At 51.2% G+C, this 27,161-nt stretch overlaps 1 protein-coding gene across 2 annotated transcripts in view; it reads left to right on the top strand.

Moving 5' to 3' along the window:
* Nucleotides 1-15,322: 15,322 nt before the first annotated feature.
* LOC144728305 (transient receptor potential cation channel subfamily V member 5-like) overlaps nt 15,323-27,161 on the top strand; it is a 31,675-nt gene continuing 19,836 nt past the window's right edge. Inside the window, exons 1-2 of one of the 2 annotated variants that reach the window (XM_078607640.1) lie at nt 15,323-15,810; nt 26,861-26,958. In XM_078607640.1, the coding sequence (XP_078463766.1) occupies nt 15,722-15,810; nt 26,861-26,958 (187 nt within the window). In that variant the 5' untranslated portion in view covers nt 15,323-15,721. The remainder of the gene's footprint in view (nt 15,811-26,860; nt 26,959-27,161) is intronic. The other variant, XM_078607639.1, reaches the window with a different exon arrangement.

Genomic DNA, 27,161 nt, shown 5'->3' on the forward strand with positions numbered 1-27,161 from the left:
AGGTGTCAGTTTTGTACCAGTTTAAAAGGGTAAAAACCTACTACTATATTTTGCCACTGGTAAAAGAGATCTCATAGTGTAAATGCTTACCCCGAGCTCTCAATACTCTGATATTGCACTGTTTGAATTGTACGCCTTCTGGTGTCATCTGGTCCAAAACCAATGGGGACTAGGCTCTAAAGAAAGCCGTCTCGGGTGTGGACCAATCAACTTCAAGGGCAGTGCATATTATTATCATTATCAGAGTTGCTTCTTTTTTGTTTTCTTTTTTGACTACTTGTGTTGTGGTTATTGCAAACATGATGCCTTGAATAAAGGTGTCAGTTTTGTACCAGTTTAAAAGGGTGAAAAACCCTACTATTATATGTTGCCACTGGTAAAAGAGATCTCATAATGTGTAGTAGATTCAACAGAGTCGTGGACGTGCTTCTTGGAGGCAACACATTTATTTACACTAACACATTAACACAAAGGGGTTACTGCCCCTTCACCAGATGGTGGTGGACCACCAGGCTAACTACGCTAGTTACTAGAAGTAGCTCCAACGTCCACGTGTTGGTGACTTCTTCTCTTGGACGTAGATCGTAGATCTTCAGATGATGACAGTAACGCAGAGCTCCAGTCCCTGGTGGGGACCCCGGTTTAGATGCTCCCGGGTCGTGGCTGGCCCCGCCCTTGGCCACGACCACCTTCGAGAAACCTCCGGTCGTTTCTCGACCCTTCCCGATAGATCTTTCCCCTGACACGTGACCACCCCCGAGCCCCCGCCTGGGACCCCTGTGTAGATCTTACTGGTCACGTGCCTTCCAGGGTCAACCAGAGTGCCATGGCCCAGGGTAACCTCATCCCCTGGCTGACACTCTTACACTCTCTCCTGTAGGGGTCAGCACTGCACGCCACGCGTGGTGCCACTGCGCTATCCCAGCGCTCACCGAGCCCCCTCTAGGGCCAGTACTACACCTACCTACAGGGTGTCCGCGATGACAATGCATCGCACGCCGTGCCTCGCTAGAGCCGGCATTAATCAGCGACTTTCACGATGTCGCTACATACGTGACGTCCTCAATGTCAGTACATCGCACGCCGTGCCCCGCTAGGGCCGGCACCACACACTGACATCTGAGATGTCACTACACATGTATAAACACGTATTCGTATGGTTGGCCAAGCATGCTGATTTAGGAGCCATAGCCCTTTTGGGCAATTGTTGGCGCAAGTTCTGGTGGCCCTTGCACACACCTCTGGTTTCCCCGGCCTCAGAATCTAAAATGGGCAAAATATTGGGACGTGGCAGGGCCACCAGTTGCTTTCCTCCATGCTCTGAAGGGCCACGGCTTGGATAATGGACTCATTGCTTTGTATATTCAGCTCACGAGGTACTAAAAGGGCAAAAAGTCAACTAAGTCTTGTCAATTGACGCGAGCACCACGTTATAGACGGTCAAGAGTGGTCCGAATGCGCTGACTGATCCTTGCCATAGGACTATGGAATGTATACCACTGGGATTTCTCTAAAGAGTGCTGCCCTAAGCGGGTTTGAACAAGATATCACTCGGTCTACATTAATGTCGGTGCAGTCAATGCAGTTGTGTCTGATACATGACCGCCACTGAGACATGCTGAACATCATTGGTCCAGTCCAGCATTGTTAACTGTGGAGAGTAAAGAGCTGCTATTGTCCAGACCCTTCTTTCTTCTGCTGCTTCAATCACAGACTCCAGGTGTGGCCCAACGTCGTGCAATAACCGCGTTAAATTATGGGCACGTTCATATCGACATTTCATTTCAGAGAGTACACATTAGCTCGTGGCAATTGCCTCCATTAGGAAATGTATATTCTGGGGGGGGTTTATATACAGAGTACATAAAACTCAGAGCCGCCAGCATTGTTAGCTCTGTAATGCAGACCCAGAATTTTACTCCCGTGGAGAAATTAGACCAGAGGCCTTGCCACCTGTGTCTGAAAACCTCACGACCGACCCGTGGGGGGTCCTTGCCTGTCAGACACTGCGCGCTCGAAAGTGGTTCAGAAAGCTCGTGCAATTACACCATTCGAAGCGTGAAGATCACGTGACGAAATATCACAATTGAAAGTGTCCGTTGTGCACACGCCTAATGAAGCATGACCTTTTAATTGAAGTCGGCTCAACTGCTCCATGACGGGGGCCCTGGGCTATCATGTGCTGCAGAGCGTCGCCGGCTGGCAGCCTATCGGAGTGAATTCCAGGGCGGGGGCTATCGAACCCGCTTCAACTAGTGCCTTGCTTGTAAGCCGCGGGTGGCTGAGCGCGCATATGCCTTAGGGGCAGGAAATTCTCCGTGTTCACAGGGCTGCAATTTTCCTCGTCTGCTGTGGTGGCCTGTGGTAGAGTTTATAAACGTGCCTCCACTCGACTGTGATATAACAACAAAACATATTTATATTTTTTATATGTAGTGGTTTTTATTTTGTATTTGTTCATGAGTGCCACATTTTGATGTAGCTGTTTGACCAGTGGCATGGCTATATTTAATATACATTTGTAAAGTTACAGTATGGTACATTTTCATTGCGGGTTATCGGTGTGCAGTTTCATGCCTATTTAAAAGGGACTACACAAGGATTTGAAATGGAGTTCAGTGCTTTTGACAATCTGCTGTTGGATCAAGGCCTCCCACACAGTTTCCGTCATGGGGGTTGTTTGACCATACTTCACCACGCTCGGGGAGGAGACATGGGGCCTGGTTCAGATCATCATCAACAGCAGCCGTGATCAAGCCATTGCTGGATGAAGGCCCCCTCACATCATTATTGTCATCTCTCGCGGTATTGCAATGCTGAAATCCGCCTCGCGTCAGCTGATCTCATATCGACACGGTGGACGTTTTCTCGGGCACGTTTCCCTCCTCTGGCTGCCATTCCATTCTCGCCTTGCCCATCGGTGCATCCCCGCCCGAGTCGATGTCTTCTCCTCGCCAGTCCATACGACGTGCCGGATGCGCCTGTCGTACCTGCGCCACGTGCTCCTCTTGTCTGCGTCGGTTCCATTTCGAGTATCCATCGCTCCCTGCCCTTCTCTGCATTATTTTCGGTCATTTCTGTTCAACGTTGTTCGTCACTGCCCGGTGTTTGTGTTGCACATGCCATAGCGGGCAATATGCACTGATTGAAACCCCCCCCCTTCTTTAGGCATGTTGCTCCGTTGTACTTTTTTCCTGCCCCCCCCCCCCACCCACAAAATCAAATTGCATAATTTTACAAAAGCGATGCAATTGTGGTTCGAGCGATTGGCTGAATTCTCACGCACAGTGTCCTGTGAACGTGTCCCCAAATGGCGTGGAAGTTGCTCCTGCTGCTGCTGCCACTGCTGCTGTCACTGCCACTGCTTGACCAATCACCAATCAACTTCAAGGACAGTGCATATATTATCAGAGTTATGTTTTTTGTTTGCATTATGACTGCAGGTATTGTGGTCTATGTAAACATGTCTCCGTGTAAAAAAGGTGTCAGTTTTGTTGCCAGATAGAAGGGTAAAAAACCAATTATCATATTTTTTACTGGCAAATGAGGTTCCAATGGTGTAAATGCTTACCCCGAGCTCTCATACTCTGATGGTGCATTGTCTTTGAGTTGTGCGCCTTTTGGCGTCATCTGGTCCAACCCATGTGAGACTAGGCTCTAAGGAAAGCTGTCTCGGGTGTGGACCAATCAACTTCAAGGACAGTGCACATTATCAGAGTTATGTTTTTTGTTTGCATTATGTCTGCAGGTATTGTGGTCTATGTAAACACGACTCCTTGTAAAAAAGGTGTCAGTTTTGTTGCCAGATAGAAGGGTAAAAAACCAATTATCACTATAATAGCTATATAGTAGCTCACTAGTCCTTACCTGGTTGACTTGACGAAGGCGGCATTGGAATCGCATGAGGACATCCCACGGGGAATACAGTGAGTCGCCACTTTGACGGCTTTGAATAAACTTTATGAGGGCCCTTTCCAACCTCCGCGGGGACACAAGGCCATATAGTGCAGATGTGTACCAAGTCACGCTGCAGTTTCAAATAAAATACGTTGGGACATTGCCGGCAGTAAAATAATGCGCAATTGCGAGCAAAACGAAGTCATCCAGTTTATTTTTTTTTATCATAATTATGAAACCGTGCAATACCGATTATGTTCGCCATAAATGATTCACTGTGGTTTGTTTGACTGGGAAGAGAAACATTGCTCATGCTTTACCAGCAATCCCCACAGCTAATTAAGTGAAAGACTTAAAAAACACAGACAAATATAAAACAAGGAGGGCATACGTGGAAACCTTGCCCAGCATGGCTCTATCGAACGCGTGTTTCGGCTCAACAGGGCTTACCTAACGAGGTCTGTTTTCTCGAACACGAGTGTGATGTTTCGTCTCTACGCCGTTTAACGCTGCGAGGATTCTCATATGAGCATCAAAAACGAGTGTCGTGAGTGCGCTGCGTCCGTTGGTCGGTGTGAAGGAATCGACCGTGAGGACGATCTATTTACCACGTGTGTTTACCACGTAAACCACACGTGTGTTTACCACGTAAACACACGTGTGTTTTTGTATGAGAATGCAATCCACTCAACACCGCACAATGGCAACAATGCAAATGTTCACACATTACCGCCGCGCATCAAGCAGTCCGCTCGTTGAGGACGTCGGTGAGGACGGACGCTTTGATGGTGACAAGTGTCGTTGTTAGGGGCGATCGTCGGGCTGAGAATTCGGTGTTAGGGGCGAGCTTTGGATGGGCGTGAGTGCCGCGATGCAGAAAGATGAATGGAGGCGCGGGTTTTATGTCGAGGTGAAATTAAAAGGGTGCGAACGCACACGAGATGGGATGTGGACTCGACATCCTTTAGTAGAATAATAAGGGCGTAAATGTTGTAGAATTAACTCAACAAAGGGGGAGGGTGGTGATGACTTCGGACCCAGGAACGCAACCCTATTTTTCCATTCGGTCCATTATTTTCCAGGAACGCCACCCCCGCGTTCGGCGACGCCTGCCTGTATACATTTTAGAGAGTATCATGTGTGCCTGATTCGCGTGATGGTAAAATCTTGCTTATGCTGTTGATTTATATTGTAAAAGTTACCAACCTGAGTGAAATCAGCGTAATTGTGGAATTTTCCCACAAAATATTAACGAAAATTTCCTAATATCAACGGCAGTAAGTGAGCACACTGTGACCTCTGTGGTTGGAGAATCAAGCTTTGGGATCTCCTGCTTCACGCAGAAATATGATACCTCCTGGATTCCATTGCAAAAAATATAATGCAATACCTCCAAGAATATAACACCAGCCAGGAATATATTACCTTCACTTCCACTGAAAGGCGTAAGGGCCCACCCGTGGCATTTCCGCGCCACGGGCGAGAATGCCCCATGTCCGGCCATGAGGTTCTGGCAGTCATTGACAGCGTTTCCTCCTTGATGTCATGCCAAGCAGAAGCATTCACCCCTGGGAGTATTTACGATAGTAATTTACAGTTTGTTGTCAATCCACTGCTGGGTAAAGGCATGGTCAAAAGTTTGATGTCGGCTCAGCCAATCACCTCCCTCCGGCTGGATGAGGGGGGGGGAGTGTCGGTAACACCATGTAATTAGTACTTGCTCGGCATTTAGTCAGTTGCGCTGGTACCGGCCTGATCGCATAAACTACGAAGCTATTTGTTTGTTTACCAGATAAGGTCCACTGGCTGCTATGTAGCTCTTTTTCAGAAGCAACCTGGCCATAAAATGATAGTTCAACGAAGTGGCTTATGTGGAAAGGTATAGCAGCCAAATGTTCCAAACACGTGATGTTGGTTTTAAATGCGGAGGGACAAACCGGAGGACCCGGGGAAAAATCCACGCGGCCATGAGGAGAGAGACACGCAACAACTCCAAATAAACAGCAGACTTCAGGGTCGGGATGGAACCCACGACCTCCTGTATACCGGGTGAGGTAGTTCGCATCTCGTAGCCACCGTGGCGCTCACTGGCCAATACGGAAAAAACAAACCGCGTGCAATCCCCTGGCCCCCCCGGGGATTTTCCACACCCGCAGAAGGATTCCTAAAAATGCATCTCCAGAATGCTGCCCCCGTACGAACACATGGGGCTTGCTGTGGCTGGGAGCCTCTCTCTCACCCGGGGGGAGGGGGGGGAATTCGACTTCAAGCTGCCGCTGTCAGTGCTCTGCGTGCACTCTGCCCTTTGCCGATTAGAAAATACCGACGCGACGGCTATTAGTAGAATAATTTTAATTATTATTAAAGGACATTAGTCTGGCGTCTGCTAACGCATTTGTTATTGCGCATAGACGTGCGTGGGTAATTAGGAGTATAAACATCGGTTATGCAATAGAAAATATATTTCAATAAATTAGGAGTGTAAATCGCGCTTACGCAACAGTTCAATAAACGCGAGTTCGCCGACGGATTTCATCGTCGCAGAAAAAGTGCATTTCACTCTCGCTTTGCGAGAGATATTTGATGAGCCTCGAGCGAGTGGCCGACTTTTAGTTGCGGCCCTTGACGCTTGCGGTGGGAGATTTACGCGAGTCGTTTGCGAGCCGCTTTTGAAGTGGTTCAGGCCTCGTCGGGAGCGAAGTCGCGGGCCGTGGGTTCCTCTCCCCGGCCACATTCAGTGAAGCTCCCCCACATTGAGTCAGTACTCAGTCGACAGCATTGGTTCTTCGTCTGCTTAACCTGTGCTGCCCTTTCTGGGGGTGCGAGACACGGGCAGATTATTTTCGAAGGTGACTAATTGAAAACACAAATTAAGCACGGGCACGTAACGACTGCTTTGTTTCACCAAGCTGTTTTAACGATTGCGAATCAAAGGGGTACAAGGCTACAGTAAAAGTTAAGGCCCTACTGGTCTATATAGTATACGGTATGTACTGTATACAGTCTAGATGTTGTGTACGGCACATTGGCTACGTCGTATACTGTAGCAGAAACACGCTCTCAGAAGGGGCCAACATGCGTATCGCACAAACCAGCAAGCGTCCGACACGAACCCACGGCGCATGCGCCAGACTGAGGTGCGCTCTGAACATCGCGTGAAGTGGTGTGGTAACCTCGTCCTGCCACGATGACAGACCCAGGTGTGATGTGTTACCTAAGGTGGACAGACCCACACTACTATGGTTAATTTGAATTCGGTGGACAGACCCAGGTGTAATGGGTTGCATGACTGAGAGGCGACTGGCAGATGCGTCACGTGTAATGAAATTACCGCAAAGTTAGTTTATTTCAGAAAGCAATTTACTTTGATTGAGATGTTTTAAAACATCGTCGATGCAGGGGTCCCGCAACCTGCGACCTGGAGCCGCACGCGGTGGCTCTTTAAGGACTGCTTCGTCACGTCCCTTATGAGTGACCACCTTATTTCATATGGATTAATAGCAGCAGATTGCAGATGTGATTGTAGATGTTATTATCCACTCAATTGTCTGTCCAGAAGCAAGAGTGGATCTCGTCCATTCACTCCTTTAAAGGAGCGAAAACAGCAGCAGCAGCGGAGTGTTCACGACGCGGTCGAAGCTTTGGGATTCGTGGCCCCACCACTCACAGGCCCTCGAATCTTTGATGGCGCCATTTGCGGCATCGGGTGGCCCGCATCGGCCACACGGCCGGTCCTGATTCGGTCGATGGTCGACCATCGGCGGCGTGGAAGGTTGAAACCGGGGGAGGTTCGACGATAGCTCCCCCACCCCCCCTGTACAAGAGATGTTTATTTTTCACGTTCGCCGTAGTCCAGAGTCTCGCTTTCCGTCTCTCGCCTTCATTGTGTAGTTGTGGCTTGGGAGTGAGAGGCTGCTGCTGCTGCGATCCACAAGCGGTGGCGACGTGGCGTGATTTCACGCGACCAGGCAGCGCTGGGTTTATGTCCCGTGTCTCGTATTCATCACGTTGCACTGCAGCTCTTGAAATGTTGAGTTTTTTTGTTTCAGCGAATTCCTCCACTTCGTTGTGTTGGTTGCTGACCCCTACTCAGGCGAATGCATACGTGGTTAATTAGCATGGCTTAATTACAGCTCCTAACACCCAGGTGATGCTCAGAGATAACCATCTGAGGTTCTGGATTAGGGGGTTGGCTGCCTTAGGCTGAGTAAATAGCAGAGGTTAACAAAGGAGACAATGGGACATTTAACCGACTTATAACATCTTGGCAGAAATAAGTCACAAAGCAGGGCTGATTACGTTGGTAAGCGTGGTCACTGGAGGACGGTGGGTGGAGGAGAGGATGTGAACTATCTCGCCTGGTACGAAGGAGGTTGTGGGATAGATCCGGACCAACACGCCTTCTGTATATTTTGGAATTTGCGTCTCTCTCTCTCTTGCCGTGGTTGCGTGGATTTTTCTCCGGGTCCTCCGGTTTTTCCCTCCACATTTAGAATCAACATCATGCGTTTTGAGTATTTGGCTGCTGCTATACATTTGCACGTGGCAGCCAGGTCGCTTCATAAAAAAGAGCTACATAGTTCAGTGGGCCTTGCCTGGTAAGATTAAAAATCGTTCAGTTTACGGATTAAATGAATTGAGGTTGAGTGTGGAGGGAGAGGTGGCGGTGCTGTAGCCGCTCCTGCGGCAAAGAGTGGCAACAATCTACGGGTCAACCCACCGCGTGAACGCCACCTTAGCAGCCTTGCTGTTCATTGGCTTTGTATTATGAACTGTATGTTGAACTTCTTTCACACCGTACGTAGCCAACCGTTCTAACCGGAGGTGCGGGGGGAAGGATAACAAAGAAGCACACGCAAAAAGCAGTTCTAAACAAATACGATGTTAATTATCTTGATGGCTTTATCTTGCTGCTGCTGCTGCTGCTGTCATCCTTGTGACACCACTGGAGCTATGCACTTTTAAATATAAATTGAAAACTAATTTCTTTAAAAGTTACGTGTGTGTGTGAGTTGGTTGTCCTTCCCCCGCCCCTCTGAGTAGCATTTTGGCTCCGCACGTTTTTTTTATTACCATCGTCGCAGCTGTTTTTCCCAAACAAACGTTTAATCGAAGTGACTCATTCGAACAAAACAGAGCAACAATGACAATCGTGACCGTAAACAGCGTAGCCTGAACGTACACACCCGCCTGGAGCGGTTTTCAGTGAGTGCTCGTGGAAGTTCTCGTGATGAGACTTTTATAAAGGAGGGGGGGAGGTCTCTAGAAGCTTACAGCTGCCCGAGCGATACCCCATCTACTGCTAGATGATACCCTACTGCCATAATAGGCGGAGTTTGACGTCTATATTTGGGGAGACGGGGGTTCAGGCGTTCGCTTTGTCCCTCAGATTAGGAATTGTGGATGCATATATATTTTTTAAATCTTAATTGTAAACTGCTGAAAATAAATTAGTAAAGGTGTCCGGTTTGGAGGAGGGCGGCGTTTCCCCCCCTTGCCCCCCCCCCAAATTCCGCCCAAGGATGAAGGCCATCCCAAGCCAACGCTGCCACCGCCTCTTCACCCACTTTGCTCGTTCGTCCGTTTCTCAATCCGCTTGTCCTGGCGAGGGACGCGGCAGCAGCATGTTGAGTCGGGCGGTCCAGACCTCCCTTTCCCTGGTGACAGACTCTCGCTCTTCCTGGGGAATTCCTAAGCATTCGCAGGCCAGCCGAGCGACATAGTCCCGCAAGCGTGTCCGGGGCCGGCCCCGGGGTCTTTGCCCAGTGGGACGTGCTGCCCGGTAGAGTTCCAGGGGGAGTCTACCGGGGGGCATCCTTATCAGATGCCCGAACCACCTCAACTGGCTCCTCTCGATCCGGAGGAGCAGCGGCTCGACTCAGAGGCTCTCCCAGATTACCGAGTTCCTTACCCGATCATGGAGGGTGAGACCAGCAACCCTACAGAGAAACCTCATTTTTGACCCTTGTACCCGTGCTCTCATCTTTTCGGTCATTACCCTAAGCTCATAACCATAGGTGAGGATGGGAACGTAGATCGACCTGTAAACTGAGAGCTTTGTTTGAGAACTCGGCTCCCGCTTCACTGCCATGGAGTGGTACAGCGCCCGCATCACTGCAGAGGCTGCATCGATCCGCCGTCTGATCTCCCACTCCCACTTACCATCACTCACAAAAGAGACCCCGAGGTACTTAAACTCCTCCACTAAGGGCAGCTGTTCCCTCCTCACCTGGAGAGCACAATCCACCGTCTGCCAGGAGTGAACCATGACCTCAGATTTGGAGGTGCTGATCCTTATCCCAGCCGCTTCACACTCAGCATCAAACCGTTCAAGTGCACGCTGGAGATCACAGACTGACGAGGCAAAGAGGACAACGTCATCTGCAAAAAGCAGCGATGCCACCTCCATGTCCCCATACTGGATACTCTCCATACCTCAGCTGCGCCTTCATATTCTGTCCATGAAAATCACAAACAGGAGTGGAGGCAAGGCACACCCTTGGCGTAGTCTAACACCCACAGTGAACGACACCAAGAATAGGGACACAGCTCTCACTCCGGGATTAGAGTGACCGGATAGGGCACAAAAGCAGCACCGGTACATCATACTTCCGCAGCACCTCCCACACGACATTGCAGGGAACACGGTAATTTGCCTTCTCCAAGTCTACAAAGGAGATATATACTGGAGAAAGATACTCCCATGACCCCTCAAATATTGGTGAGAGGTATAAGAGCTGGTGCATTTTTCCATGACAAATGACGGAATCCTCATTGTTCCTCCTGAATCTGAGGCTCGACCACTGGGCGGAGCCTCCTCTCCAGCACTCTGACATCGGCTTTACCTGGGACGCTGAGGAGTGTGATCCCTCTGTAGTTGGAGCACACCCTCTCCTTTTTGAAAAATGGGAACCACTACCCCAGTTTGCCAGTCCAGAGGTACTGCACCCGCCTTCCATGCAACATTGAATAGGCGTGTTAACCACGACACTTCTACACTGCCCAGCGCTTTCAACAACTCTGGGCGAATCTCTTCCACACCAGCAGCTTTGCCACTGCAAAGGCCCACAGCGACTTCAGCAACCGTGACGGATCCGAGGGCACGTCCACCGGGTTGAGGAGCTCCTCAAAGTGTTCCTTCAACCTCTCGACTATCTCCCTAGTTGAGTTCAATGTTACGCCACCCTTACTCAAAACAGCCTGGGCCACTTCCCATTGACCCCTCCTAAGGCGTCTGATGGTTTGCCAGAACATCTTTGAGGCTGCCCGGTAGTCCCTCTCCATGGCCTCTACAAACTCATCCCACACCTGGGCTTTCGATTTACTGACTGCTGCAACTACCGCCCTCTTGGCAAGCTGGTACCTCTCAATAGAGTCAGTAGACCTTTTTCCGAGCATAGCTCAGAAAGCCTGCTTCTTCAACTTGACAGCTTCCCTCATCACTGGTGTCCACCAGTGGGTCCTAGGGTTGCCACCATTACAGGCACCAACTGCCTTCAAGTCACAGCTTTTCGAAGCTGCATCCACAATCGAGGTCCTGAACATCGTCCTCTCAGGCTCAATGTCCACGACTTCTCGTGGAGTGCAGGAGTTTTCCCAGAGGTGGAAGTTGAAATATTTCTGCACTGGGTCTTCCGCCAGACGTTCCCAGAAGACTCACATTATTTGTTTGAGCCTTCTACGTCTATCTGGTCGGTGCGTCGGATCCAACTTACCACCAGGTGGTGATCAGTTGACAGCTCTGCCCCTCTCTTCAACCGAGTGTCCAGAACATATGGCCTTAGGCCCGATGATACAACTGTAGTAAGTCCAACTGAGTCGCAGACGTTGTCTTGGGAACAACACTATTTATTTCAGTAACTCAACATAACATAACGTAACCTACACTTGGGTGTTCATCTATCCACGCTACGGCAGAACTAGACATGGTTCGCTATCCCGGCCCGGACCACAAGCTGGGTCCCGGACCGCATGGCTAGAGGCTTCTTTTATCCGATGTGGATCTTCATCACCAAATAACACGACGAGCCCTGAGCCCCTCACGGGGCCCCGTTATATCGGCCTGGGCTGGGGCTGGCTCCGCCCCTCACCCCGCCCATCTTCTAGATCTCTCGAGCTCTTTCCCGAAGGCTCCCGAGAGCTCTTTTATACCACGTGACCACCCAGCGGCCCCCGTCCACCGGTGGCCCCCCTTCAATATCATCCGGTCACGTGTCGGCAGGTCAGCCAGTATATCATGCTCCAACGAAACCCTGGCTGGCTGACACTCCCTCTCGCTCCCTCACCGGGAGCCTGCACCGCACACTGTATGTGGTGCCTCCGCGCTGACCAGCGCTCACCCAAGCCCCGCTAGGGCTGGTACTACACCCAGTAAGCGGGCTATATATAATGATAGCACATTATCTGCCGTGGCTTCGTAAGCCCAGCACCACACAGTGACAATCAAAGTCACTAGACAACTATAAAGTCAATCATTAACCTTCGGCCCAAGGTGCTCTGGTACCAAGTACAATTATGAGCATCCTTGTGTTAAAACATGGTGTTTGTCATTGGCATTCCGTGACTAGCGCAGAATTCCAATAACATCTCACCATTTGGGTTCAGATCAGGGGGGGCATTCCCCCCAATCACGCCTCTCCAGATATCTCCATCGTTTCCCACGTGAGCATTGAAGTCCCCTTTACTATGGAGTCAGTAGGCGGCACTCTATTGAGCACTGCACCCACCATCTCTAATAAGGCCGAATACTCTAAACTGCTGTTTGGTGCATAAGCACAGACAGAGTATGGGAACCTCATTTGCCAGTAAAAATATGATAATTGGTTCTTTACCCTTCTATCTGGCAACAAAACTGACACCTTTTTTTTGTTGCCAGATAGAAGGGTAAAGAACCAATTATCACAGACAGAGTGTTCCTTTCTGAGACCTGAAGTCTCATTGAGGCGACCCTCTCATCCACTGGGACAAACTCCAGCCAAACAGAATCCAGCCGGGGGGTTGTGAGTATCCCCACACCCGCCCGAGGCCTCTCACCAGGGGTTACTCCAGCAATAGGAGAGAGACCACCCCCGATCGAGAAGTTTGGTTCCAGTACCAATGCTCTGTGTGGAGGTGTGACCGACTATATCTCGTCGGTACCTTTACACCTCTTCCACCAGCTCTGGCTCCTTCCCCGCCAGTGATGTGACATTCCACGTCTTAATAGCAAGTGTCCATTGCCAAGGTCTAGTCCATCCGAGACCATTCCTCTCCCTGCCACACACTGGCATCGCACACCCGCCCCTCACCCTTCATCCTGTGGATGGTGGACCCACGGATGGCGCCACTTAGCCATTTCGGGCTGGGCCTGACCGGGTTATGTGGGAGGGTCACCCAGCCACCAGGCGCTTGTCGGCGAACACCACCCCCATGCCTGGCTCCACAGGTGTGCCCTAGTATCCTTTGTCCGGGCGAGGTTCTCTCATTTTGGTATTTTCCCCTCGAGTGAAACATGACCACCGCACTCTCACCCCCCGGGGCCTGTCGCGCGTGAGTAATTGGGCGTGCGAAGCTCCACCCGATGCCCCGGGTTGGGAGTTTAACCGCGGGGCCTCAACCGCGGTTAATCGAAAGCCAAGCAAAAGTGCTCATCACCAAACGCCTGGGCGAGTCATCTCCGTCACTCCGCTGCGACGATCCGCTCCGACGATCCATTCATCCTCTTTTATCTCACCACACCGCATCCTGCCCGCTTTGTTGTTGTACCATCCCCAGAAATGTTACATTTGAGGTTATATAAGTTCTTACCTTTCTTTTTCAATGTATTCATTCGTATTCTTCATTTATTATTCTCCAATGTGTTATGTCTATTCTTTGGGTCTTTTGGTAAAGCCATGTAGATAGAAAAATTATAACATTTATAAAATAATAACAATATCACGACGTTTCGATCGCAACACAAGCAATCGTCATCAGGTGAAAATATAGCGGGAGAGCTGCTGAGGCAGGAAAAATATATGACAGGAGCGCTGCTAAGGCAGGGTGTTATAAAGGTTTGAGATGGGTGTAGCCCAAGGGTCAGTGGGCGAGGCTAGAGATGAAATTTGCATGTTAATGTAAGATCGGAGAAATCTTGACAAACGAAGCTGTGGAGCTGTGGGGGTGGCCATTGTATTGTGTTCTGTCTGTCACGGAAACGGTGTTTTATTTTTAAGTGATGAAACCCGACTTAAGAGCGTCTTACCTCACAGGGTACTTGAAAATAAACTGAAACTGTTTGTATCAGAATATTTTTTTGGACACATTGATGGAATCCGATAAGCTATAAAGCTCTTTACCCCCACAGATGTCCAGTATCGTTTGCCCACTGCCTGCGCAGCATCCGCTGTAAATGACCATCCCAGGTGGTGGCAGGGGGGGGGGGGTCCCGGGAGATGGTGACCGGCTTAGGAGGCCGTCATCCAGCAGTGGATCGATCACGGTTGACGAGTGATAAAAATTTGCATGCGTCGAGAAACGTCGGTATTTTAACTCGCCGCGTTCCACGCGCGCATCGCGTGAGCCTTTGATAATCGATGAGGTACGGCGCAAAATAAGTTCAACATTCTGTACACACAACCACCCACTCACTGGCCCGCTCCCTCACGGTAGGCTACGTACGGCGCGAAAGAAGTTCAACATACACTCACTGACCTGACCGACTCACCCACCCACTCACACACTCGTTCACCCACTCACCCACCCGTTCACCCACTCACGGTCGGATAATGTACGGTGCGAATAAAGTCCAGCATACACTCACAGACGAGGTGCCGATGATCGTGACAGCCCTCCGCTCGGTGCGTGGCGGAGTGGGGGAGGGATGGGGGTTGGATGTGGCCGCCTCCTGTCGTCATTTACCTAAACGCTGCCAGGGACTTAAACACAGACGAATCAACAATGCAATCCGATTTGACGAGACAAAGAGACAAAGACCCCCCTATAGCCTGAACAGACTGTCGGGGCAAGTGCTGTTAGCGAGCAGCACTTATGAAGGCTACCGGCACTATGGCACACGAGGGGGTGGGTGGCCAACACCACGTCGAGCCGCCTTTGTCTGCTTCGTGACGATGTTTGCACACCGCACCAGGTACTCATTTGAGGCTGAGTCGACCTAGGGGAGGCCGAGGACCGCTTAAGATAATTGTCACTGGTGTTGGCCGTGAGCGGGAATCGAACTCACACATACACATACAGACACATATACAGACACACAGACGCACACACAAAGACACACCAGAGCAGTGTGCGTCCGTCCCCTCCGCAGCGGTGGGCGGGAGTGCAGAGTGTGGGTAGAAGGGAACCGCTTTGGAATTGGCGTGGGAATTGTTAATTGTGGCACGTGCCGCTCGCTCTGTGGCTGCGAGGCTGAACGCGGAGTCAGGGCGACATCTGAAATCTGCTCAATTCGTCAACCTGGGCGCACCCACAGGCAGCGCGAGCGACTCCCGCCTGGCACAACAACCACCAATCATCATTATCACGACTACACTGAGGGACGGCAGCTCGGGGGTGGGTGGGTGGAGAATACAGGGCTCCTCCTAATTGGTCTCAAGGAGCGAGAAGGACCGGCACCACCACAATTTCCCACTACCATTTACCAGCACCACCACCACCACTACTACCAGCACCAACAACAGTACCAACAAGAGCAGCACGGCCACGCAGCAGCCGCTGTTGCTGCTACTGCTGTTGTTGTTGTGACGTTGTTGTTCCGTTGTTGTTCCGTTGTTGTTGTGCCGCTGCTGTTGTTGTTGTGCCGCTGCTGTTGTTGTTGCTGCTGTTGTTGTACTGCTGCTGCTCAGTCATGTGGTGGTGGTGGCGGCAGCGGCGCTGCACACGCGGCGCCTTCTGCGCGGCCTCCAGCGACCGCCTCCACCTCCTCCAGCAGAAGAGGTGAGATCGGACCCTGTGGTGTGGAAGAGGTGAGATCGGACCCTGTGTTGTAGAAGAGGTGAGATCGGACCGTGTGTTGTAGAAGAGGTGAGATCGGACCCTGTGGTGTAGAAGAGGTGAGATCGGACCCTGTGTTGTGGAAGAGGTGAGATCGGACCCTGTGGTGTAGAAGAGGTGAGGTCGGACCCTGTGTTGTAGAAGATGTGAGGTCGGACCTTGTGTTGTAGAAGAGGTGAGGTCGGACCCTGTGTTGTGGAAGAGGTGAGGTCGGACCCTGTGTTGTAGAAGAGGTGGGATCGGACCCTGTGTTGTAGAAGAGGTGAGGTCGGATCCTGTGGTGTAGAAGAGGTGAGATCGGACCCTGTGATGGAGAAGAGGTGAGATCGGACCCTGTGGGGCAGGGCGCTCACTGCTCGCTGTGCTAAAGATTATTGATGAAGGCGATCGTGATGATGGCTCCCTTGATGGTGGTGGTAGTGATGATAGTGGTGGTGCTAGTGCGGGTCACTGATGATGATGATGATGATGCTAGTGCCGGTTGTTGATGAAGGTGATGGTGGTGATGGTGGTGGTAGGTGGTGATTGTGTTAATGCGATCCACTGACGAAGGTGATGTGATGAGACTCACGTCTTTGTATAGACGCGTTTATATCTGCAGTAGTCACGACCAGGAATTTACCACCGCCTCCACCGCCGATGACCAAATCACCCGGAATATGCCAGACCTCGGGAGCTAAGCAGCGTTGAGCCTGGAGAGTGCTTGGATGCGCGTAAAAAAACATAGGTTGTCGTCCTGCTTGCTGCCGGATTAATTCTGGCCTGCAGTGGGCAGTGCAGATAAGCCATTGTTGTACATTACTGCGCTAATTGTTTATTATACGTGACTTTACCGATAGAATTAAAGGATATGAATACTGCGTTATGCTATGGCATTGAATGCATCGGGCAGTGCCGGTGGTTAAGGGCAGTGGCACTTTCAATCCCATCAGAACATCAACAGGGCCGATGACTGTAACATTTAAAATTTGCCACGGGAGTGCGATCGTGGCCATGCAACCCAAACTATTGGCCATTTAGTAAACCCATAGATGCTCGTCGAAATACATAGAGACCCACAGAGAGACTATAAATACAAAGCCACGGTATTGTGATTGTGGCCATGCAACACAAACTCTGGGACCGTACCGTCAGCCCACTGTGGTCTACACTCCTTCAACAGAGGAGGAAGATCAGCAAAACGACACGAAATCTCTCTCTCTCCTGATGCTCTCTCGTCGTGGCTAGCGGCAGACTTCGGACATTGGCATCTCACTTCTGAACGTATTGCTGCTGCCATAAGGGCGCGAGGATAGACGAGAAGTGGGAGTCCGCGTGTGGTGAAGTGATGGAGTCGAGGTGATGGTGAGGTGATGGAGTCGAGGTGTGGTGAAGTGATGGGGTCGAGGTGTGGTGAAGTGATGGAGTCGAGGTGTGGTGAAGTGATGGGGTCGAGGTGTGGTGAAGTGATGGGGTCGAGGTGTGGTGAGGTGATGGAGTCGAGGTGTGGTGAAGTGATGGAGTCGAGTTGTGGTGAAGTGATGGAGTCGAGGTGTGGTGAAGTGATGGAGTCGAGGTGTGGTGAAGTGATGGAGTCGAGGTGTGGAGGAGTGATGGGGTCGAGGTGTGGTGAAGTGATGGAGTCGAGTTGTGGTGAAGTGATGGAGTCGAGTTGTGGTGAAGTGATGGAGTCGAGGTGTGGTGAAGTGATGGGGTCGAGGTGTGGTGAAGTGATGGGGTCGAGGTGTGGTGAAGTGATGGAGTCGAGGTGTGGTGAAGTGATGGAGTCGAGGTGTGGTGAAGTGATGGAGTCGAGGTGTGGTGAAGTGATGGAGTCGAGGTGTGGTGAAGTGATGGAGTGGAGGTGTGGTGAAGTGATGGAGTCGAGGTGTGGAGGAGTGATGGAGTCGAGGTGTGGTGAAGTGATGGAGTCGAGGTGTGGTGAAGTGATGGAGTCGAGGTTGGAGGAGTGATGGAGTCGAGGTGTGGAGGAGTGATGGAGTCGAGGTGTGGTGAAGTGATGGAGTCGAGGTGTGGATAAGTGATGGAGTCGAGGTGTGGATAAGTGATGGAGTCGAGGTGTGGATAAGTGATGGAGTCGAGGTGTGGATAAGTGATGGAGTTGAGGTGTGGATAAGTGATGGAGTCGAGGTGTGGATAAGTGATGGAGTCGAGGTGTGGACAAGTGATGGAGTCGAGATGTCAATGGTCCACGTCGCGTTCGTCCGTAGCACTCTCGCTGCGCGCTTGGCAGTGTCGGCACAAACTGGATACGAACGCCAAACAAACGCGTCCCATTGTAAAACAGAATTGTCACATTTCAAATGAAAATTCGCTTTTGATCCAGACGGCAGTGTGTCGGGGTGGCGCTTCACTGTGCACATATGAAAGTGAAGTTTCGCTTTTTTCCTAAATTAGTTTTCTTTTTGGTGTAAAAGTGAACGCATGAGAATGTCGTTATAATCTTTGACGTTTGCAGGCTACTTCTGGGTCTCCTTTTCTTTTGCATTCCTTCTGCGTCTTCGCACCATGGCTGGTGATGTTGCTGTCGAGCAACGGCTACAATGTTACATCGGGGTGGTCGAGCGAGACGATTGTGGCGGGATTGGTGGAGTGGTGGAGTCTATTGCTGTGATGCCTCCTTCCTGTTGACTTCTGTGTGGGTCTGAAGGGTCTCTGTGTGTTTATGGTTGTCTATGTGAATCTAAGGGTGTCTATGTGAGTCTAAGGTTCTGTATGTGAATATAAGGATCTCTATGTGTGTCTGATTCCGTTTGTGAATCTTCGTGTCTCTACGTGAGTCTATGGTTATGTATGTGAATCAGAGGAGGAGATTGCGAATTCTTCTTGTGACCTTCATTCGGCTTTCCAAGTTTCATCATTACTCGGTTTGAAGTGGCTTTGTTAAAGGTTGGGAGCGTGGGTCCCAATGAACTCGTGCGACTTTAAGCGGCTGTGGTGTTGGTGGTTGTGGTAAGGGATGTAATTGAGATCCCCCTGGTGGATGTGGAGAGGCACCGTGTCCTACCGTTCCTTGGACTTTCTGGAGGGTCGCGGTAAACGTGGTGAATGTGCGACAACACGGGGCGACGACGGGAGCTGGGGGGTCGACGAGACTGCGACACCATTTTTCACCTTCGTTGAGCACCCCCTAAATAGTGAGGGGTCGTTGTTAACCTCGCAGGGGCTTCCATTGAACAGGGATACGAACGGCCAGGTAGTGGGTGGTAGCTGTGCATGCGGGCCTGAAAATCAGCACTGTGGTGGATCACCGCACGAATTACACTATAGCCATGTTCCCTTACCATGGCCACACCCTGGTCTGCCATCAGAATGTAGTCCAGCAAAGTGTGGGCTGATGTCATCTGTCTCTTCTTTACGGGGATAGAGTGTTGCTCCTTTGCATGCATGGGTTTCTTCCAGGTACTCCGGCTTTTCTCCCACATGTATGATAGACAGTTACTAATTGGTTCGAAACACCTGAATGAATAGAGAACTCCAGAGCAGATGTTGGTGCCGGCTGGCCGCCTGGCAGCCTTCCAGCTCGTCTGTGGTTCCTCAGCAATTGCGAGATGCAGTTTGCATGAACGACGCGATATACAACTAATCAATGTTTTTTTGGAGACGTGACCTTGAAGATAACTAACGTGAAGTTTTGTTAGCATCAGCACCCTAATGTGTACACATTCCACAAAATAGAAAGTCTAAAGATTAATTTGCAAAGTTTTATCTTAAACAGATTCAGTTAGGGCGGTGTAAATTATCAATTGCTTCGGCAGAGGCTGGGATTTTTGCTTTTGGTCAACAGCTGTTGCCTTGTCATGAAGTGGTATTCATTTTAGCCACCCCACTGGGACTATGAGCTGATTTGTCCCCCAAATGGGATTCAAACTCCAGATGCACATGCGCCACGGTTGGCTCATGCAGGCGGAGTTGGGTAAATTATTCGTGAGGGTCTTCACGAGCAGGGGCATGTTACGAGTGAGGCCTTAGGCCTAAGCCTGCTCATGATTTGGAAACAGTGCAGAACGAAATAAACTATTTTTTTTATTTTACCAGGTAAGGCCCACTGAGCTGTATAGCTCTTTTTCAGAAGTGGGCTGGCCACAAATGATAGCTCAACGAAGTGGCTTATCACGATGAAGTTGATAGCAGCCAAATTCTTTAAATGCGTGATGTTGATTCTAAATGTGGAGGGGGAAACCCGGAGGGCCCGGAGAAATATCCATGCAACCACTGAGAGAGAGACATTCAAACTCCAAATATGCAGCAGGCATTACGGTCGGGATCAAACCCACGACCTCCTGTATACTAGCCGAGGTAGTTAACATCTCGCCACCATGGCACCCAGTACATCACGTATCCGACTCCCCGGAGGCCGATGTATAGGCATTACTTTGACAGGTCAAATTCGTGAACACGGGTAAAAAATTAACGTTAAACCATGAGGCACAAAGAGATTACCGGACGGCAATATATAGCGCAGACTGCTTAATTTATAAACGTGGATAAATGTTTAACACTTTCCTGTTTCGAAGACCTACACGTACGTCATCGGTTCTTCTTTCAATTCCGTTCAAGTGAAGTATACACGTACATATCTGTACGTTGGCGTACGTGTACGTCATCAGAACGTAACCGGAAATGAAAATGAAATAAGTAACTATTGGTACCGAGGCTCCCACAAGGCCATGCAGGAGGACGTGTGGCACAGTTTTGGAGCCAGCTATCATAGAATGTGGCGGTCGTATCGTTACGGTTCTGTGGTCAGCACAAGTCTTTAAAAGCAACATCGTTAGTACGCCTCTCTAAATAAAATTAACGCCGAGCCCCTTGCGCGTTCCGAGATTTAAACGGTGAATGGAGCACCCACCCTGCAACTTGCAGACGTCTCGGAACGGAAAAGGGTTAACGAGTTGCTGCTGTGCTGAGGATCGAGATCAAGATCGCACGACCGCACGTGTGAAGGGGGTCGGATGAGTGAGCGCTCGGAGAACGCGGCCATTCCACAGCCGCACATGCCGTGCCGGGTGTGGCCGGTTGCTCGGCCATGACGGGCGGATATGCGATGTCGTTGATGGCACCAGACCACGACCTACTGAGGCATTGGGTTTTTACCAGATTGTGTCGGAGACATGACACGGACTAAGTACTAAGTACCCGTGCCAAATCACAGGAAGAATATTTCGGACTTCCAAGTCGGCGCCCTGCGAACGATTGTTTAAGGGCGCTTTATAAATATCAATTATTATTATGTATGTATGTATGTTGGACTTCGTTCGCATCGTACGTAGCCAACCGTGCCAATCGGAGGTGCGGGGGAAGGACAGCAATCGGTTAATTAATGTGACCGTTTCAGGTATTTCTGTAAATCGTCAAAATAAATACTTTGCGTCAGGGCATGAAATTGAACCCTGCGTGTTTGCATGAGATACCGCAGAATCGCAGCCCACCTGTTCCCGAGTCGGTCGGACCGAGGATGGTGCTGATTTTGTCTGAATGGAAATATTAATCGATTTAGCCGTCCTGTGCATGCACACTTCGGCAAACTCTGACACGATTTGTTCATTCGGTCTATTAACACACGCCACATACTGGCCAGGCTGGGTGGGGGTGGTCGGTGAAACTGCCGGAGCGATTGTTTCAGAATATAGGATTGGGGGTCACCAAGATTAATTTTCCAAGCCCAATCTTGCTGCCACCTTGCTGCTGCTGCTGCTGAGCCACGGGGGAGACGTTTAAACAAGCTCGACAGGCTCGCGGTCCAAGCGGACACCACCCTGCATGGTGACGTAAGCTCGTGCATTCCGAGCAAGCTGGAGTAACAAAGATCCCCCACTCCCCTATAGCCTTAACAGACTGTTGGGGGCAAGTGCCGTTAGCGAGCATCTATGAAGACCGGCACGGCGCACGAGGGGGTGCGTCGGCCAGCACCACACCCGGGCGCCTTTGTCTCCCGAGGTTTATGAAACGCACCAGGTACTCATTTAAGGCTGAGTCGACCTCGGAGAGGCCCCAGGACCAGTTAAAATAATCGTCACTGGTGTTGGTGGCCATGAGCGGGAATCAAACTCGGGTCACCGGGTTCATAGCGCAGAGCACTAACCCCTGCACCACCGCTGGACTAATACCCATGGTACCACCCTGGCTTGTTCCCACGTAATACAGCGGAATGTGGAGCCCGATTCCACAGTTGGATGCAAACTTATATAGTACACGCAGTGCAACGTGGTCGCCAGGCACCATTGTGAAGACTATGAAAGCGAATAAGTAAGACATTTCACCTGCTTGTCATGATAACGTTGTTTTGGGTTCCGTCGTGTTCATGTAAATGTGTCGTGCACCCACCTCCACCCGACACAGCCAATTAGAAAGATTGTCACTTGAACAGAAAGTGCTCATTTGAACATGCTAACAGAACTTGTCGGCAGGAGGTAAGCGCACGACAGATTTAACATGCACGATCTAACTCAAACAACGTCGTAATTAATTCACCTCCTTAACGTATTCCTCCCAGGTAAAACAAAGTATTCTTTACATTTCCTGTTAGCCACTGGCTGCTGATGAGACGCGTTTCTGTCGAAGCCTGGTCCAGAGTTCGCCTCACGCTTGGCCACTACCGCTGACGGCAGGCCTCGTGGCCTCGCGGCTGACGTGCGGCGAACGTCACATGAAGGAGGTACACCCTCTGATCTGATCTGATCTCTTTGTGCACGCTCGTTGGATCCACTGCTGTTCGCAGAGCGCAGTGAGCGACCGGCGGCTTGCGACTTAATCAGTCGCGGGGGTGCGAAGCGATTTCCTTGAGCGGTTGTTGACTTGTTTTCGGTGCCCGGCCCATTCTGGAAACACGGTGGCATACAGGGGAGGCGTGCGTTGCTTCGTTGGAGCTTATCGCGCGCAGAAAGCAACGTAGACAGAAACGACTATGAACAGCTTCGCGAGGAGTCAAGTTAAACAGCTCGTGAGATTCGTGTGAATGTGCCGCGCATAGCCAACCATGCTAATCGTGGAGGTGCGGCGGGTCAGGGACAACAAGTTACTCGTTTGAGGCAGCGCGCGTGAACAACGTGTGGCACCGTGTGTTTGCGGTGTTTGCGCCTTAATTGTGTTGTAGTTCTTCTCACCATTGACCTTTTGAGGCGACTATAAATAAAGGGCGCCACCCCCCCCCCGTCAGAGGTCACCGTGAAGCTTCCGGAGGGGTCATCGTGGAGGCGTCTTCTCTCAGTCCCCCCCCCCATCCCCTGTGACGTCTGTCCAAAACGATCGGCACCTCCGTGCCCGAAAGAGCGTCCCATTGCTGCTCGCATCGGAAATTCCATGTTCCCATGACGGGGGCGGTGAGAAAGGTGGGGGGGCGAGTCTCCACGTGACAAGAAGGCATTCTTAAAACATGAAAACCAGAGGTGGAGGCCAGTGACTTTCACTGGGCAGGCGTGGGTCTGGATGACCACGATGACCTCTGCTTGTCCCGCTGGCCCATCTGCACGCCAGCGTCTGTTGCCCGTCAGTACATCTCGCGATGGAGGTGCCCTGGCCCCGTGGGCCGACACTTTGGTGGAGATTTGCGACCTGTGCCTCGTGCGGAGTCTCTCGCCTTCTGTGAACTTCGACCTTTGTCCGCCTGTGGTGTTGGCATGAGATTGCAGTACAGCAAGTGGGTCCTTGATGTTTTTGTTTGCGTGCAGACTTTTAGGACGTTGGTCTCAAGTTTAGTTTTTTGTTTAACCAGGTGAGAATTCAAAAGGCCATGATGGTCTAGTTTACAAGAGCGACCTTGGGTCACTAAAGTGACAAATCTATAGAAAGATACATTGAGACCCAGAGAGATACAAACAGACCCATGGAGACACCCATAGAGATATATATATATAGAGACAGAGATATATATATATAGAGATACATAGAGACTCTAAAATCCCGCCGATGTGAGTCAATGTTTCACCAAAGCAGCGCCATTCGACTCGAGCGGATTACCTCCGGATTGATTGCCGCACAAACCACAAAACACAGCCACAGAAACTTCGAGGGGATCTCGGGTGACCGTGCTACCGATATGCAAAGCAATTGGCTGTGAGGTTACTCCTCCATAGGCACGGGATGTTCCCTGCTGTCCTCCGAGGGCTCCATGTCGTGCCCACAACGGCGCGGAGCGGCGCGGAGGAGGTGCGGGCGACGGTCGTGCCAGCCGGCGGCACCTCGCCGCAATCCGGCCGGTACCAAGCGCAGGCTGGAGGGGCTCACCTGTTAGTCGGTGTGTGGTGTGTGTGGTGTGTGTGTGTGGGGTGTGTGTGTGGTGTGCGTGTTGTGTGTGTTTTGGCGCATTGCACCACGAGCCGACAGATCTCCATTTCTTCGGTGAGGGAGATCTGATCTGCTCCTAGGCCTCCCCGAGGTCGACTCAAATGATTGCCTGGTGCGGTGTGTCAACATCCTCACTGTGGAGACAAAGGCGGCTGGTCGTGGTGCTGGCCACCCACCCCCTCGTGTACAGTTCCGGCCCTCATATAGGTGCTACTCGCTAAAAGCACTTGCCCCAACAGTTTGTTAAGGCTACGAGGGGGATCTTTGTCTTTGTGTACAGATGTGTCAATGTGTAGATGTGTGTGCTCTCACAATCATTAAGGACCTTCATGTTGGTGAGTGGGCCCGGGTAATACTACGTGGCCGGGAATCGAAGCCATTCCCTGTACACCTTGGTGTGCGACAGGGATGTCCTCTGGCTCCTTCATTATTTAACATCTATTTTGACCACGTAGTTAGTGAAGCCTTAAAATAGCTGTACCGGGGGAATTTCCATTTGGTACAGATACAATGGGAGGCTGATCGATGCCCGGGTGCGGTCAAGGGATGGCTCCCTATTGCTCAACCACGTTATGTATGCTGATGATCTGGTAATTGCTTCTCACTCAGAGGAGGAGTTGGAGGCGCTGCTGCTGAACCTGGAGCTTGCCACCAAGAGGTGGGGACTTACCATCAGCCCCACCAAAACTAAGCACCTGCCTGGGTATTTTGTACCATCGGATACTCTACCTCCGCAATTCCCAATTGGTGATAGGGCAGTTGTGGAGAGAGTGGAGAGTTTCCCATAACTTGACAGTGTGCTCATGACCAGCTCTGGTTTAACAGCAGAGGTCTCAATCCGAATCAGTTGAGCGGCATTATATTTTCATTGGTTGCGTAACGCTGTGTGGAAGCTACCTGGTCTATCACTCCGCACGAAGCTTCAGGTCTTCTCGGCCACGGTCATTCCCTCCCTTCTCTATGCTTGCGAAACGTGGACCCCCCTAATGGAACATCTTCGCCGGTTATAAACATTTAGGCTGGCCTGCCTACGATCCATCCTGAGTTTAACCAGTCCCATTGGTGAGCTCCTCCGGCAGGCAAGGCTACCTTGGCTGGGCCATGTAGCCCGCATGCTCAGACACCGCATGCCTAAACAGCTTTTGTTCGGCCGGATCGAAGAGGCTAAACGGGCGCGGCATGGGCTAGAGAAGAGATGGAGTGATGTGGTACAGGAGGACGTGGAGTTGAGTGGACTTGCCGATGACTGGTATCAGCGGTGTCAAGATCGGCCTCTGTGGAGGAGGCTCGTGAAGGACGCTACTGGGCAGTTGGAGGCAGTCGCCCTCCAACAACTACGGAGGGCGGAGGAGTGACGCTCACAACAACGAGAGGAGCGCCGGGTGGCTAAAGCACAGCAAGTTGGCACAGTAGGGGGCACAGGTGGTGCATCAGGCAGTCGTCTCAAGCAGTCGATCTGTGGCATTTCGATCAGCCATCCTGCCAGCGGGCGTTCGACACTTCACGTGGCCTCAAGGTGCACATAGCCTGGCACAGGCGTCGTGGTGACGTCACCGCCACTTAGTGGCGAATGGTGGTTGTTGTTGTTGTGTGTGTAGATATGTGTGTGTGTAGAAGCTGCCTGGCCCGCACTCCATACAAAGCTCCGGATTTTCTCAGCCGCAGTTAAATATGGACTCCTCCAATAAAACGTCTGTGCTATATTGAGCCATTCAGGTTGGCCTACCCACAATCAACCCTGGCCTTAACCAGAAAGGATTGTGTGAGGAGCTCGTTTGTCCTTGAAAGATCTGGACACGGTCCCATCGGTGAGCTCCCCCGACAGGTGAGGCTACCTTGGCTGGGCCATGTAGCCCACATGCCCAACTATAGCATGCTCAAATCGCTGCTATTTTGCCAGATAGGAAGTGGTGGGACTAAATGGGCATGGCACGGGCTGGAGAGGAGATGAGCTGATGTGGTCCAGGAGGATGTGGAGCTAAGTGGACTTGTCGTTGACAGATACCAGCGGTTGTCCAGATGGGTATGTATGGAGGAGGAGGGTTGTGAAGGACGCTAATGGGCAGTTGGAGGCAGTTGCAACTCCAACAACAGCGAGGACAGAGGAGCGACGCTCACAACAACGAGTGGAGCGCCGATAGTGGTTAAAACGCAGCAAGTTTGCACAGTGGGGAACACAGGTGGTGCATCTGCCAATCATCTCAGTCAACCCACAGCAACTGAGTCTGTCCCGTGACCACCTGCCAGCGAGCCTTTGACACTTCAGACGATGGCCACAAAGTGCACCTAGCCTGGCACAGCACTGTGGTGTCGTCACCACCAATTTGTGGCAAAGGGCGGCCGTTGTTGTTGTTGTTTGTTGGTGTGTTTACGCCGACTCGTCAGGGGATTAAACCCTCGTGTGGCCTGACCTCTGGGGATCTTTCAACTACCCAATTATTTGTGTTTCTGAATTTAATTGTTTTGCTGTTGGAGCCTCCTGGAGTTTGTTTTGTGCACAGTGCTGATGCTGTTGGGGTGCTGGTGTGGTGGCTGGACGGAGGGGGTGTGTGGTGACCGGTCCGTGGTTTGATGGACTGACCGAGGGGGGGTGTGTGGTGGCCGGTCCGTGGTGTGGTTGCCGGTCCGTCGTGTGCGTCAAGGCTACGTTACTGTGCGTTGTGGTGGAGTGCACGTGACAAGGATCCATCCGTGTGGGTTTGCGCAGGATTAAGGAGATTCCGCTGTTTCTCGCTGCCATGGAAAACGACAGAGAGTCCATCCTGAAGCTCCTCAACAACCCGGACACCGACCCCTACGTCACCGGTACCCTGCGCCCGCTCGCTCGCCGTGCATGCATTGTGTGTGCATTGTGTGTGCATTGTGTGTACATTGTGTATCCATTGAGGAGTAGTTGGTAATGTTGCACTGTGTAAGTGGCGGCTGCTGTTGTGTGTGCGCATTTATTTTGTGGGGAGCGGTGGCGCAGAGGTTAGCGCGTCTCCGCTACGAACCCGGCAGAGACCCGA

This window comes from Lampetra planeri, chromosome 28 (genome assembly GCF_965212315.1).
Source record: "Lampetra planeri chromosome 28, kcLamPlan1.2.h2, whole genome shotgun sequence".
Lineage (NCBI taxonomy): Eukaryota > Metazoa > Chordata > Hyperoartia > Petromyzontiformes > Petromyzontidae > Lampetra > Lampetra planeri.